The sequence below is a fragment of the Prunus dulcis genome, chromosome 4, assembly GCF_902201215.1.
Source record: "Prunus dulcis chromosome 4, ALMONDv2, whole genome shotgun sequence".
Classification (NCBI taxonomy): Eukaryota; Viridiplantae; Streptophyta; class Magnoliopsida; order Rosales; family Rosaceae; genus Prunus; species Prunus dulcis.
The window spans coordinates 590,921-605,447 of NC_047653.1; the positions used below are offsets into that span (position 1 = coordinate 590,921).

The 14,527-nt window shown below is 37.2% G+C and overlaps 4 protein-coding genes across 4 annotated transcripts; 1 reads left to right on the forward strand and 3 right to left on the reverse strand.

Moving 5' to 3' along the window:
• The first annotated feature begins 355 nt into the window (after positions 1 to 355).
• LOC117624237 (uncharacterized membrane protein At1g16860-like) lies at positions 356 to 3,792 on the forward strand. Its single transcript, XM_034355382.1, has 4 exons — positions 356 to 1,443; positions 2,035 to 2,169; positions 2,621 to 2,832; positions 2,985 to 3,792. Exons 1-4 carry the CDS (start codon positions 700 to 702, stop codon positions 3,175 to 3,177), a joined length of 1,284 nt encoding a protein of 427 aa, XP_034211273.1. The 5' UTR covers positions 356 to 699; the 3' UTR covers positions 3,178 to 3,792.
• A 43-nt stretch (positions 3,793 to 3,835) lies between these two features.
• LOC117624238 (tropinone reductase-like 3) lies at positions 3,836 to 6,080 on the reverse strand. Its single transcript, XM_034355383.1, has 6 exons — positions 5,853 to 6,080; positions 5,241 to 5,357; positions 4,824 to 4,958; positions 4,517 to 4,642; positions 4,320 to 4,421; positions 3,836 to 4,206 (listed from the first exon to the last, which is right to left on the reverse strand). Exons 1-6 carry the CDS (start codon positions 5,988 to 5,990, stop codon positions 4,057 to 4,059), a joined length of 768 nt encoding a protein of 255 aa, XP_034211274.1. The 5' UTR covers positions 5,991 to 6,080; the 3' UTR covers positions 3,836 to 4,056.
• A 341-nt stretch (positions 6,081 to 6,421) lies between these two features.
• Positions 6,422 to 10,725, reverse strand: LOC117626457 (EH domain-containing protein 2-like). Its single transcript, XM_034358167.1, has 16 exons — positions 10,469 to 10,725; positions 10,308 to 10,387; positions 9,982 to 10,050; positions 9,831 to 9,885; positions 9,595 to 9,650; positions 9,463 to 9,502; positions 9,330 to 9,385; positions 8,734 to 8,847; positions 8,458 to 8,560; positions 8,321 to 8,370; positions 8,061 to 8,189; positions 7,729 to 7,980; positions 7,548 to 7,627; positions 7,325 to 7,451; positions 6,971 to 7,114; positions 6,422 to 6,893 (listed from the first exon to the last, which is right to left on the reverse strand). The coding sequence occupies exons 1-16, from the start codon at positions 10,539 to 10,541 to the stop codon at positions 6,708 to 6,710; spliced, it is 1,614 nt and encodes a 537-aa protein (XP_034214058.1). The 5' UTR covers positions 10,542 to 10,725; the 3' UTR covers positions 6,422 to 6,707.
• Positions 10,726 to 12,006: 1,281 nt separating this feature from the next.
• LOC117624110 (NOI-like protein) lies at positions 12,007 to 12,567 on the reverse strand. Its single transcript, XM_034355248.1, has one exon. It carries the CDS (start codon positions 12,565 to 12,567, stop codon positions 12,007 to 12,009), a length of 561 nt encoding a protein of 186 aa, XP_034211139.1.
• Positions 12,568 to 14,527: the final 1,960 nt, after the last annotated feature.

Here is a 14,527-nt window from a genome sequence, read left to right on the forward strand (position 1 = left end):
GGTAAATTGATCAATATAATTGTATATGTCTCATTTTATTCGAGTTTTAACTTTCTTCGTATATTAAAATAGTTTAGAATATTATCATAACAAAAAAATAAGAAAATTCCACGACATTTTGAATGTCATTAATTAAACGTACTCTTACTATTATTATTTGATGAAAAACAGAAGAATGGAGTGATGGATGTTGTTTATTAACTGCAATGGATGTGGCGGAGATGAAGTGAACAGCTCAGCTACAAAAAGGAGCTTGAGGGTAAAAGGGTAAAATCAAAGACAGACTGTACGTATGTGGGGTGGGTACATTATACATACATGATATGATACATCACATGAAGGCTTTGAATGAAGGGTTGAAGAAGGCATGAGGAGAGGAGAGGAGAGAAGAGGAGCAAGCAACCAGCCATCATCATCATCCAAATGGGAAAAACCCAATCAAGTAAACTCGCTGTACCGCCATTTGAAGACAGGGGACACACACGTCATTATCACAAAGCCACAGACCCATTTCCGTCATTTGACTAACCTCCTCCCTCAAACACCACCATCTCCATTCACACACGCACACACACTGACACTCTCCTCCTCAGTCCCCTCCTTCACTCGCTTTTTCTCTACTTCTGCAGCTGCTGCTGCTGCTACACACACACACACACTCTCTCTCTCTCTCTCTCTCTGAAAAACCCAAAAAGCCCAATGGGGAGCCGAATCCCATCGCACCAGCTCAGCAACGGGCTGGTGGTGTCGGGTCGACCCGAGCAGCAGCTCAAGGAGCGCCAGCCCACAATGGCGTCACGCGCCGTCCCCTACACCGGCGGTGACGTTAAAAAGTCCGGGGAGCTCGGCAAAATGTTCGATATCCCAATCGCCGATCATCCTCCTCATCTCCCATCCAACGGTCCTCCTCCTTCCAAGCTCTCCGGCTCACGCCCTTCCTCCTCTTCCCAACACAACAGCGGATCCGTTCGATCGGGACCCAACTCCGGTCAGATTTCCAAGAAATCCTCCGGGCCCTTGACGCCCCAGCTCCAGCCCACGGGTCTGATTACTTCTGGGCCATTGGGCTCGGGCCCACTAGGTTCCGGACCAAGGAGGTCCTCCGGCCAGCTAGAGCACACCGGGTCGATGAGCAAGGTGGTGTACGGGTCGGCCGTGACGACCTTGAGCGAGGAGGTGAAGGTGGAGTTTCGAGTATCGAAGGCGGCAGTGTGGGTGTTCATGGTGGTGGTGGTGATGGGGTTGCTGGTGGGTGGGTTTCTGATGGTGGCCGTCAAGAAGTGGGTGATTTTGGTGGCGGTTGCGCTCTTTTTGGTGCCCGTGGTGGTGGTGATTGTGTGGAATTACGCCTGGGGGAGAAGAGGGTTGCTAGGGTTTGTGAGGAGGTACCCTGATGCTGAGCTTAGAGGTGCCATTGACGGACAGTATGTCAAGGTCACCGGGGTAATTTCACTCTCCCCCATCTCTTTCTGATGCTCGTTCTTAAAATAATTCAGCTTAACTTTGTTATTTAAATTAGATACACTTAATACTTTCCCAATTTGTTATTTTTGAAGATTTTGATTTTGGGATACTTGCTGATGCTACTATATGTTGTTTTTTCTGTTTTGATTTATTTGGTACAACGTTTATTTATAATTTAGTCTTGAGACAGAACACGTCAATTGTTTGATTTTGACAAATACTAAGCTATATTATTATTAAGAGTTTGGGTTATCATCACTGTCAGTGTCAATTGGGGAAGGGAATCTGGGTACGAGTCCGCTTTGACCCAGGAGGCATAGATTGCCATTTTTCATGAATAATTGTGGTTACCGCGACCATTTGCATTGGATGCTGTAACAAGATGTTCTGCAAAATGTTTCCAATTTCTTCTGCTCATTTCCTTGTTGTAGATATTAGGGCATTCAGAACCACCTAGGAATGAGATTCATCACAAGTGCTATTTTTATTTTACTATGATGGGGTTTGGTTTTTACTTTTTATGTTTGTTTTAATCCGTAGTAAATATATGATGGAGATCTCTTTATGTAGGTTGTTACCTGTGGCAGTATTCCTTTGGAATCGTCCTACCAAAGGGTACCTAGGTGTGTATATGTTTCTACAGAGTTATGCAAATCTAAAGGATGCAGCGGCAAGTCGGAAAATAAAAAATCTAGACATTCAGAGGTTAGTTGTCAGATTATGTTCTGAATTATGTTGAGGTTCAAAGTTTGGCCAATGGTGATTTTTAATACAAATTTATAACTACTGCACTATCAATCAGACGTGTATCTGTTATGGAAACCCGAAAGAATGTTTACATATGAGGAGGGCCTTGAAAATGTACATACACTAGGTAGAGTCAAGCTTTTTAGGCATTCAGTAGTTTCAATTCAACCGTCTTTGGCTCTCTTACATGCATGTTTCTGGGGGGTGTGGAGCAATAATATAGTCTAATTGACCTGAATTCCCTGAAGAAGTAAATGATTGCCATCTTTGCAATTATTTTACCCCACCAAAAGACTGCATATGCATTTTTCCTGTTTACCTTCAATCAGGTTCGTTGGTACAGAAAACAGTACCTTCAATTGTCTGTAATACTAATATCAAAAGCTAATTTTATGATTATTTTGAACAGAAATATGTGGCTGATTTTTACATATCAGACTTCCAGTCTGGGTTAAGAGCGTTAGTGAAAGCTGGCTATGGGGCCAAGGTTGCCCCATTCGTAAAACCAGCCACTGTAGTGGATGTCACAAAGGAAAACAAAGAGTTATCTCCAAGTTTTTTGCGGTGGCTTGCTGAGCGCAACCTCTCTACTGATGACCGCATAATGCGCCTCAAAGAAGGGTATGCCACTTTTCTATTTCTAGCCCCCTCACAACTTGTGGATGTCTGGAAATTTTTACTTTGAACTTGTAACTAGAAACTTATATAGGATTATGCAATTTATGAGATCGTTTACAATTTATAGGCTTTTAAGAGTGTTTTTTCTTCGTCAGGTATATTAAAGAGGGAAGCACCGTAAGTGTGATGGGGGTTGTAAGGCGCCACGATAACGTGGTCATGATTGTTCCTCCAACGGAGCCTGTTTCAACAGGCTTTCAATGGTTACGCTGCCTTCTCCCAACCTATGTTGAAGGCCTCATTCTGACATGCGATGATAATCAGAATGCTGATGTGGTTCCTGTGTAGATATATTTAGCTTCATGATAGTTTTGTTTATAAGTGGATTTTGCATGTAAAAAGTTGAAGGGTGAAACTGAAGGAGAAAGCGGATACCACCAGCAGCTCTGTTCTTTCCTTTCCTGGTTAAGTGTATGTAATTTCGCCTAAAGACACAGTTCGGAGAGATAGACCGAAGATCATCAAATAATCAAGGTTAAGCCTTCTCTGAAGGTTGGAGTGCAATAGGGAAAAAGGATCTACTACTACCCTTTGAAGAAGTTCCTAGATGATGTAACGTCAGAAATCAGGATGCTCTGGTTTCATGTACATAAGTCAATAGCTTCATAGAGTGCCCAAAGGGGTTCGGCTGCCTTCCGTCTGAAGCTCAATTTTAGTACAAAAAGTAGTTACTAGGGTTTCTGTGGTTTTCTTTTCCATTAAAATCATCTGCCATCTTGTGTATTTTTGTCTTAATATCTCATGTGTATTGTTTGTGACAAGCTGAGCAATGTTAAAATTCTTCTCAGCATGGTTTGTACTTTCGTAGTGTTAATGCTTCCTGCCCTCCCCAAGATTGTATATGGCAAAAGTTATTGCCCTTGTGAGATTACTAGTATTATTATTTATTAGCACTTTATTTTAGGCGCCTGTATCAGATGGGAAAGAATAACTACACTCTCGAATGCGAAAACTTGACCATGAATGAATGGTATTATGGGTTAATTCTATTGAAAAGCCAAAGAGTACCGGCTCAGAAACACCAGTAACATGACATTTTTTGTTTGCACTTCATCCCTCCCAAATCCTTATTGATATTTGCTTCTTAACAGTAAATATAAAATTCACGTGTTCTTGTTGTAACTAGTAAGCATTTGAGCCGCCAAAACACACAGATAAAGAACGGAACTATAGTCTAGAGGGCATCCCTCCGGCCACCACCAGAGTTTCTCCCGTTATGTAAGAAGCATCATCAGATGCCAAAAAGGCAGCGGCAGCAGCCATGTCTCCAGTGGTACCAAGCCTGTTAAGTAACGTCTGCTCCTCGAGGGACTTCCTCTGCAATAAATTACCATTCATATTTAGTCAACGGCAAAGGTCAATGCCCATTGCCCAAGATCCCTAGGAACTATATACTATATATGCAAAGAAATATGTCGATAAATACATACCACAGCATCAGTTTCTGTAATGTATGAAGCAAAGTTTGTAGGTACAAAACCAGGAGCAACACAATTTACACGAGTATTTGGGGCCATATCAGCAGCAAGAGCCTAAAGTAAAGACCAGCAAAGAATAAGCAGAAGAAATGCCTCGCTTGTGAGTTGATGAAGAAATAAATGAGGTGAAACATGAATCATGTACATACCTTGGTTAGCCCAAGAAGAGCTGTTTTAGTGACCCCATACATTGCCATGGAAGCTGGTGGGTGGTAGCCAGCAATCGAGGAAATGATAACAACTGAAGAACCCTTCTTCAAGTGAGGATCTGCGTCCTGTTAAATAATTAAGTTGTATTATAACCTTGAATATATTACACCAGAAGTATTATGCACATGGAAAATGCAAAGAGAGGATCAAAATAACTTATTCCAAAGCTCAAGCAGAAATTTTCCATGGGAAAAGAGCTCACGATGAGTCATGGCTCCTCAAGCTTGTCAACCTATGGCATTTTACCTTCAGAAGAAGTATAGAAGCTTTGACATTTATTTCCCATAGCTTGTCAAGCACAGATTCTTTGGTTTGTAATATGGTATCAATTGATGGATTTGCAGCAGCATTTGATACAACCACATCTATTTTTCCATATTTCTGCAAACAAACAAGTAAATTTCAACCATTCAACAAAATGGCATTGAAGAACCATTTGAAATAGAAACAGTAACTGTTTTCAAGTAAAAGAGATAATCTGTAGCCATCACAAAGATAACAGCTTTTTAACTCATCTGTCGTTGAATTTGAGACCTCCACAAGTTGATTTTTAAACCTGAACAAAACTCATACATCCCACATTTGTCTCACAACTTTCAGTTTATATTTTCCATCATGCTTGGAAAATAAGTGGCAAATCAAGGATTCAACAAATGATCTTACCTGCACAGTCTTGCTTATGAGGTTCTTCCTCTGTTCTTCATTTGACACGTGACAAACGACTCCAAACACTTCAATTCCTCCAGCCTTAAGTGTTTGAACTGCTTCATCAACGTTTTTCTGGAAAGATTTGATTAAGCATGAAACAACTCAACACAACTATTCAAAAACAACACAAAACTCGATACCACTTGCTGGTTGTGGAAGATTGCAAAAGAACCAAAAGTACAGATTCAAACCATTTTAGCTCGATTGAACTTGAAATGTATGTGTAATCCATAAAACTGATGCAATTTTAAGTTCATGATACGCAAGATTTCACTAATTTTTCCTCTCTCCCTTTCTCTCTGGAATTAATTTAAGAGAGGGGGAAGAAATCCAATTTGATGGAACAAATTGGTCCAATCATCATCTGAGCTTTGCCATTTTGAAAAGCTAAATATACATTACAAACTGAACATTTGATATCATTTTCAGCAACCACATAACGAAATTCAGCGTTTCATCTTTCGATCCCAGTTTCCACAGAAACCAAAAAGAAATCATACTTGACTAGAAGCAACGATAATCCGGATGAATTTCATGAAAAACAAAAGGCCAAAGATGTAAAATTACCTGCTTGCGAGAGGAGATAACAACAGAGGCTCCTTCCAAACCGAGTCGCTCGGCGATGGCGAATCCGATGCCCTGAGTGGAAGCCGTCACAATCGCTACTTTGCCTTCGAATCTCCTCCCAATCTTCGATTTCTCCATTTTCTTGGGTTTCTCCGTAACCAAGTTGTCTTTGTTTAGCTAAGCAGCGAGCAGAGACTCGTTTTGTTTTTGTTTTTTTTTATAAAACTGAAAATTATTGCCTCCTGACCCCGAGGGGAAAACGGTTAAAAGAGTTTAAGAATTTTTACATAGTAATTATTTAATATTAAAAATGGTATCATCCCTCATTCTTTGGCTAATTATTAGTAATTAGAGATAAAAATAGTGTCATTATACTGAAGCTCTATTGATTTATTATTGATTGGGAAGAGAAAATGGTAACTAACAACAGAACTAGTATATCGTGCTTCGTTCTTCAAGGCAGGCGTCGGCACGTCAACAGATCCACAAATAGATGACCTTGATCTATCAGGCTATTGATATTTGTTTTATGTTCCAATGAGAAAGATACTAGAAAACTGATTCAGATTCAGAGGGTAAGAAAAGCCATTTCAAATTCAGTATTGAAACAATAAGCAAAAGAGAAAAGAAATGGAACCATCCCACATACAGCTTAAGAAAAGCCAAAGCTTTCAGTATGAAAGCCCAAATACCCAAATCATGTTCACATCTTACATTGCCATGGATGATGATGCATTCCAACTTCTGGGAATGCAACTCTCAAAAGGTATTCAACCAACAATAAAATGGATGGATGGTCAAATATAGAACAATATAGTCTGATATACCATGCCATATATCTAGAAACCAACATTTTTAATCATAAGGATTTCTGAAATTCTTCAATAGTTCTGGGATTTCACGGCCAAGCATGTCATCTACAGCTTGAATCATTTTCGGCTTCAATTTCTCAAATTTATCGATGTTGTAACCTTTCAAGACCTCTTTAAAGTGCTCCACATCTGGAAAGTCTCCTGCTGGTAAATGGAAGTCCCTCTGAACCTGTTTTTGGAAAGCTTAATATGAGTAAGTATGCTTGGAATATATAGGAGTAAAACTAAATAGTGTTAAAGAGAGACCTTTGCAAATTCATCTTCAAGATTATCCATCAGTCGTTGTTGAGTCTTAGTTTTGCCCATCATAGCAGGCATCTCCTTTTTCAGATGACTAATTATATAGGCATGAGTCTTAGCAGCTCTAGCACGTTTAACAAATTCATTGATCTACAATTACAACAATAGAATCAAATTTTATCAGTGCAAGTCTAAGAACCTAATATAGAAATAAAAAAGGACACACTATACATCAATCAATATGCATCTACATCGGTATAAGCCATAAGCGCGAGGCAAAGAGGAAAAGTAACCAAGTATTCTTTGGTATATCAACCAAAATACTAACAGAAAATATCAAAATAAGACATATAATCTTACTCGTCGATCACAAGCTTTCTTTGGTATATCAACCAAATCTGCTAGTAGATCGTTTTGTTCTTTTTCGAAAAGTTCTTTACCCAAAGGGCCAACAGCTGATTCATTGACAGGTTTATCATTAAATGATCTGCAAAGCCAAGAAAAACAAGAACATGATTCACTTAAATCAACTACGCATAAAACCAGCTCAAAGAATTAACAAATTCAAAACTAGAAAGCTTACCCAATATAAACACGCACAACTTCCGGAGTATTCAAAACTTTTCCAAGTGACCACATCAATGCCCCATAAACTCTCATCAACTACAATGTGTAATTGAAGAGTTAATAAGTTGAAAAGTGTTATCAAGAAAAAGTAAAATGCACAAAACCAAAACAACATATAAAGTAGAAGTGCATCTCACTTGTTGAGTATCAACTTGATCTGCTTTGTTTAGAACCACTCGAATCTTGTCATCATGACCCCGTAGAGATGTAATTACACGTTTAAACTCATCACTGATATCAAGTTTATGAGGGTCGAACAGAAGAAGAATAACATCACATTTTGCAGCAAACCACGATATAGCACCAGTGAAATCATAACTCCTTTGTGTTCGTTGCTTTTCTCCCGATAGAACTCCAGGAGTATCAACAAATGTAATTTCATCTAGCAACTGTAATCATAAAAAAGAAAGATCAACATACTGATGAAAATGTAATACAAATATATGGTTATCAAAAAATTTCAACTCACTGGATGTGGCATTTGAGAACACTCAAATTTTGACAGAAATGCACCCCCAAAAGTTGCTAACCCACTAAAAGGCATGTCTGCATGAACGGCTATGGTATTTCCAGGAATACTCCTCTCATCAGGTCCAGACTAAGTACAAAAATATGAGTATCGTTCAGAATTACCAAGAACATTTGACACATAATAAACCTCATATTACAAAGAAACAATGATAAACTTAATTAGTTTTAAAAAGGAATCATTGTTATTAAAAATTATACCATCACAGCAACAAATCTATCAGTAGTAGGTTCTGGACCAATATGAGCTCCTGTTCAAAGAAGTAAATGTTACGTCATTAAATGGTTTGGTTATCAATTAATCACTTCAAAATAAAATGAAAGAGAACTTAACCAACCTGGATAGTTACATCTTAGCAAATGTTTGATAAATGTTGTTTTTCCAGTTGAATATTGTCCCAAAAGCATGACAATAGGCTTAGCATCAAAATCACTATTAGTCTGCAAAAAAATAAATCAGCCATAAATTTAGCAAATGCTGTACCTGAACAAAACATTACGCTAAGAAGAGCAAACCATATTTCATTCCCCATCCCAATTTGAATGATAAAGAGGTGAACTAACAAAATCATATATATATCCTCCTAAATACAATAGAAGATTATGAGACTCACCAATGATGGAGATACAAAGTCATTGAAGCGATAAGTAAGTTCCAATGGCTTTAGTTTTTCGTTGTACAATCTCTTCAAACCATCGGTTATAGATGTAACAGCAATAAGAGGTAGCTGAAGAAACGGATTTGAACAAGTTAAGCAATAAGGAAAGAGAAGGCATCCCTTTATAAATATGAAAAACAAGTTGATATGTAGATTACAAGAATCAAAATAATAAGAGACAGAAGAAAAAACACCTTTACCAAAGATTTGGGAGTAAAACAATGAATATCAGTTACCAAATTTCAGGGTTAGATGTCTACGAAAAATACAATGTCATATCCGTGAATTAGAACACAGGGAAACTAACTACTTTTAACTGAATAAGCGAAGAAACTGGTTAGGGAGATAATTCAACTGAATAAAAAAATGTACAACAAGTATAAAGATACAGTCCTAACTGTAATTCAACCATCAATAAGGACGATAGACTTGCATCACTATCTATATATGCTAATGACAAGATTTTGGAAAGACGGCATGGCAGCAGTTCTAAAGCAAATCATTCAAAATAAGAAATTATCTCCAGTGGAAGAAAGGACATCTGATCTTACCTTCTTCACTGATTTTGAACCAAACCACTGAGCTGGTGGTTGAGATTGAATGCTTCCTACATCATTACCAACAAACAAACTTAGTAAAAGATTGTAACACATTTATTCACAAAAGTTAGATGGATTTTCTAACCATTTACTTCAAGTCCATTTGTCGTTGAACTCTTGGTTTTCTGTTGATATAGAATCAAGAAACTAATAAGTGAAATTCATCTTTACAGTGTAGGCCACAAAGTCAAGAAGTAAGAAAAAGGAAGATACTCACGGCTGACAGACCATCCAAACCTTCCATAAGTGGAGGATTAATGTTTTCCCAGTCAACTGCAATTAAATAAGAATAATGTTTAGAGAGTTCTGAAAGCATAACATTCTTGTCAGCCTCAAGGAAAGGCTTTCAAAAAATGAATGAGACCTAGTCAAATTGTATACGTTGTATGGTTCTGAATTTATGCATGCAATGCAAAACAGCAAAGAAGTATTAAACAAATATATTCCACTTGCCTTCAGTTTTGAGGATGTCTGGGGTTAGTTCATGTTCTTGCGCCAAGGAAATCAGCTATCCAATTCGAACACAGAAGCGAGTAAGATTCTGTTACAATAGCTAATATAACATATCCCAAATATTCTACACAAAAAAGAAATCATGTACAACCTGCATTGCAGTAATGAACTCTGTAAAACCTAAAAACCCCTGTCGCTTCTTGTCAGCAGTGGCCCAAACCTTCAATGATAAATGAGAAACAGAAAATGAGTTTCAAACCCCATACATCAGATTGTCACATAGAAGAGGCTAAGAGACCAAATACAAGATAAAAGCAAATTAGCAACCAAAAACTACTGATCTGAGGGTAAAACCACAAAATCTTACTTTCCAAGTTCAATAAACTAGTTTAGGCTATAAAACAAACAAATTCATAAGCTAAAAGCACTGAAATGGAAAATAGAAATCAGCCTGATATCAAAGTGAAACTTAAAAACCTGCTTGAGTTCTTGTCGAGAAAGCTTAGACAGGGCGAAGAACTTAGTGGCTTCGTTACCGGTAATGCGACCATCTCCATCTGAACCAGAAAAACATAGCTAAGAATCAAAACCAATATTTGATTAAAGCTCAGTAAGAATCAGACGGAAACAAATTATACCTGAATCAACCAAGTTGAACCATTCCTGGTAAACCTTTTGGTACTCTTTCGGGCACAGACTGACGGGACCCATTTGAGAGCCAAAAGGAACTTAGAAATTTGAAAAACGAAATGAGATTATGAGAGAGGGCCAGAGCGGCTCTGTGGTTTTTATCTCTTTTTTCTCTAACAGTTTTGGCGCTTGGGCGAAACGGTATTTTGCCAGTGGAAATATTAAAGCGGTTCGCATTTGAATTAAAAGCGGGGCCAGAGTCCCTGTGGAACGTTGAATCAGATTGATTTATATGATTTTTACGTTCCTGCCAGGTGATAATCATGCTGGTGGACTTGGACGTCGAAACTGGGCCCCGCTTAGGAAATGAAAAAACAAGGTCGGCCGTTGGATTAATGCAACTGCGTAAGGAACAGCATAAGAAGGTGGGGGCGTCTGTACGTCATTCTTACCTAAGCTAATTTTCGTTTGGGGACAATAATAGAGGGGTGCGTAATTTGAAGTTTTGAACTAAAAATTCGAGCGCCCATATGTTCAGATTAGTTTTTTCTTTTTCTTTTTTTTTTTGCCAAATTAGTTAAGTTCACCCAAAGAATTCATTTCCACCTCCGGCTCCTATAATTTGAAGCGGTAGTTCAGTATTATTCTATACTAAAATTTATCTTTAAAGTATTTCCAGAACTTATAATTCTATGCTCATTCATTTCTATTTCGATTTTTGAAATCTTTGAAACTACAAAAATTCAAAAAAAGAAAACAAAAAAGTTGGGCATAGCTGTTACATTCTTTTTCTATCGTGTCAACGAACTCAATAATATATACTTTGCATGAAATCCTTCATTTACATATATAACCTCATGCAAGATGAGGCATAACACTAACATACAATAGCATGACCCCAAATAAGATTATAAAAAAATTAAGATCAAGAATACGTACTAATTACTTTAATATTAAGTCAATATAGCAAACATTTTCTTAAGAAAAAGACTAATGACAACCACAAATAAACTTTCCGGTCTTTAAAACAACCAATTAAACTTTTCTTCTCCCTTTCACTTCAAAATAGACCCAAAGCAAAGCCATGTCCATGTCACTGCCTTTCACTTCAAAATAGACAGCACCAACTCTACGAAAGAACAAAAGAATATAAATATTATTAGTAGTTTGCTCTTGATGATGAGGAAATGTAAAGTATATATATAATCACAGAAGCTTTGGCCGGCCTCAACCATACCATAACCATACCTTTGATTTGGAAATGGAAGAAGATTTTCCACGTTTATTTGCACTATTTAAATGATTGACTGGTTGTTGTTGGGGCATATTGGGAAATTGTGATGCAGTTTTTTTTTCTTCTTTCACTTGCTCGAATATGTAAGTAAAACCTTCTCCCGATTGGGGGTCTTTTTCATCCCAATCCCCAAACTTGGGTATTGACGCTACTCTAGTATGCTGTCACGTTACAAATTTTGCACAAGATTATTAAAACAAGATGACCCTAGAGAAAGAAATCTCTACTATTATAAAGCGAGACCAAAAACAGTTAGGATTTTAGTGTTTGTTCGGAAAGAGAACTCACAGTGTCGTGACTAAGAAGATCAGAGTGAGAGTGATGGCTACTGGTAGTACTCTTAGGCTTGCTCTGAGAATGGGACGTGCTGCTATGATCGCTTCCAGTTCCAGACGAAGCCAAACTACTCTTTCTTCTATCAGATCTCTCACGTCTGTGTCTTGACTGTTGCTGCTGCAACAGTGAATAATCTGAGTTGCTCCTTTCACTGCCAGACTCCGACATGTTACTCTTGCGGCTCCCTACAGAAGTCTTTCGTCGATGCGCCCCATGGCCTGCGTCTCCCCCAGTTTGGTCTGCTTTAGGGTTTGTCAAGGTTCTTGATGTGCTGCTGGAACTCATGCCATTGTATGGAGGCTGTGCTGCTTGGAAATCAAGCATGGCCTTGAAGGCCTCTGGGTTCTCTTCAGGATCATTTGGGTTCCTCTTCACCCCATCTTTACGAGCGTTCTCAAAACAAGCAGTGTAGGATATATTTTCACTGTCCCAGTCCCCAAATTTCGGGACATGGGTTTTTTTCTGCAACGTAGTCATTTCAACAAGAAAGAAAGCTACTAATTACTTTACAAAAGAAAAACAAAAGTGAAAAGTTTTGAGAGAGATCCTTTAAAAAAAAACAGAGAGAATGCTCTCGACCAAATAATAATATCGATGAGAAATTAATGTATACGAAACGAATCACGCCACTTAAAATCTAAAATTTCAAATTTCCTAATTTGTATCAATCAAGCAAGGACATTAATTTAGGGTATGAATTAATCAAATAAATCCTTAACTAATATATATTCCTTAAGAAAATGAAATAATTAATTTCCCATTCATGAAGCAAAGAATTTATGACCCTATAACAATAAAAATAAGAAAATATATGCATGGAGTGAATCCAGTGATATCTAACCAACTAACAAAAACCACAATCAACATAAACCAATCACGATCAATTTCTTCACAAGAAGCACAAGTAGGTATAAGTCAAATTCCAAAACTCAAAAAAGCATATATAGTAAGAACATGACTTACGGACATAATATCGGGTGGATTAATTGTTGTAGAAATGATGGGTGAAGAAGAAGAAGAAGAGGGGGGAGGAAGAAAAAGAAGAAGGTGGATCGATTGATCCTTTCTTGTTTTCAGACAATTCAGGACGCGTTTTGAGCACCAAGAAATTAAAGTTGGGGGCCTGGACGTGCCTTAGAACATCGTCCATCCGATGGTTACAAAGTTTGCTAAGCTTATAAACCATTTAAATATATATATATATATATATATATATATATTATCTGTTATGGTTGCCATGAAGTGGCGGTTTTGTCGTCCTCTCTTGCTCCTCTTCTTCCTCGTCGGCATTCTCACCATAATTTTTTTTTTTTTTCACACCATATTACACACATATATTACTCATCATAATATGTAGTAAAGTATATTAAAAAGAGAGTAAAATAAGTGGAATTATGCTTAGAAAAGTGCTCCTCAAGCAAGATAACAAACGACTCGGATTATAAATATTTTTTTTTTAAAAAAAAACAGAAGAAAAGACCAAACCTCCTTATTTTCGGCAGCATTGCAGTTTGTGGATTGGTTCTCCATAGATCTCTAACGCGACACCAAAAACCAAAAAAATGCTTGCTTAGATACAGAGACATGATTCTCTTTATATAATTTCGGATACGACAAATTAATAACTTACCCTATGATTGGCCTCCGACGGGTTTTAGGGTTGATTAGTGCAGAATTTAACAACATTTAAATTTGTTTTTTTTTTTGTCGACATTTCTTATGAAATAATCCGGGAAGTTCTAGCGGTTTAATGATCCTGGAAGTTCTAGCGGTTTAATAATCTCCTGATTTTCAATAAATAATTATCGATTTCTATTCAATTCTCCTGATTTCCTCATAAATGAGTTGTTATTAACTTTTATTTGATGAAGATAATCCGTGAGTTGACTTCAAGTCATTACTATTTTGATTTCATTTCTTTTTCTGAGTCTGAGTTATCGTAACTAATAATCATATTCCACGAGGTAATAATTATATTCTTTACTTTCTAATTTTGGAAAAAAAAATAAAATGGTACAACTTAGAGCTTATATTAAAAATTGAACAGCAAATGACCCACTAGCGTAGTAGTTTGAAGTAATTGCTATTCTAGACAAGGTTTTGGATTCGAGTCATAGCACATGTGTTATGTGTGAGTTTATTATATTATCGCCTCTCTCAATAGGAAAGGTCCTTAAAAAAAAAAAAAATTAGCGGAATTAGAAAATAATATACACATACGTACGTATTTTTTAATAACTTTTCAGTTGTAAATTGGCAAAATTTTACTGAATAAAATACATATGTATTTTATTCGTATTTTAAAAAATAAAAACCGGCCACCTAGGCGCTATTAGGCGGATCCTTTATTTAATTAATTAATTAATTAATTTAAAAAAATTTAAATAGACAGCGGTATAGCCGCGCGGCTATACTATGACCAACATAGCACCCAGCG

What these genes read in the sequence shown, in the direction of transcription:
- LOC117624110 (XM_034355248.1), bottom strand. Translation starts at nt 12,567, where the DNA reads ATGACTACGTTGCAGAAAAAAACCCATGTCCCGAAATTTGGGGACTGG.
- LOC117624238 (XM_034355383.1), bottom strand. Translation starts at nt 5,990, where the DNA reads ATGGAGAAATCGAAGATTGGGAGGAGATTCGAAGGCAAAGTAGCGATT. An exon ending in TCATAAGCAAGACTGTGCAG is followed by an intron (nt 4,959 to 5,240) that starts GTAAGATCATTT and finishes GTTTGTTTGCAG; the next exon opens with AAATATGGAAAAATAGATGT. An exon ending in TTACAGAAACTGATGCTGTG is followed by an intron (nt 4,207 to 4,319) that starts GTATGTATTTAT and finishes AATTTATTGCAG; the next exon opens with AGGAAGTCCCTCGAGGAGCA.
- LOC117624237 (XM_034355382.1), top strand. Translation starts at nt 700, where the DNA reads ATGGGGAGCCGAATCCCATCGCACCAGCTCAGCAACGGGCTGGTGGTG. An exon ending in AAAAATCTAGACATTCAGAG is followed by an intron (nt 2,170 to 2,620) that starts GTTAGTTGTCAG and finishes TATTTTGAACAG; the next exon opens with AAATATGTGGCTGATTTTTA. An exon ending in ATAATGCGCCTCAAAGAAGG is followed by an intron (nt 2,833 to 2,984) that starts GTATGCCACTTT and finishes TTTCTTCGTCAG; the next exon opens with GTATATTAAAGAGGGAAGCA.
- LOC117626457 (XM_034358167.1), bottom strand. Translation starts at nt 10,541, where the DNA reads ATGGGTCCCGTCAGTCTGTGCCCGAAAGAGTACCAAAAGGTTTACCAG. An exon ending in AGACATCCTCAAAACTGAAG is followed by an intron (nt 9,651 to 9,830) that starts GCAAGTGGAATA and finishes ATTTAATTGCAG; the next exon opens with TTGACTGGGAAAACATTAAT. An exon ending in GTTTGGATGGTCTGTCAGCC is followed by an intron (nt 9,503 to 9,594) that starts GTGAGTATCTTC and finishes CTATATCAACAG; the next exon opens with AAAACCAAGAGTTCAACGAC.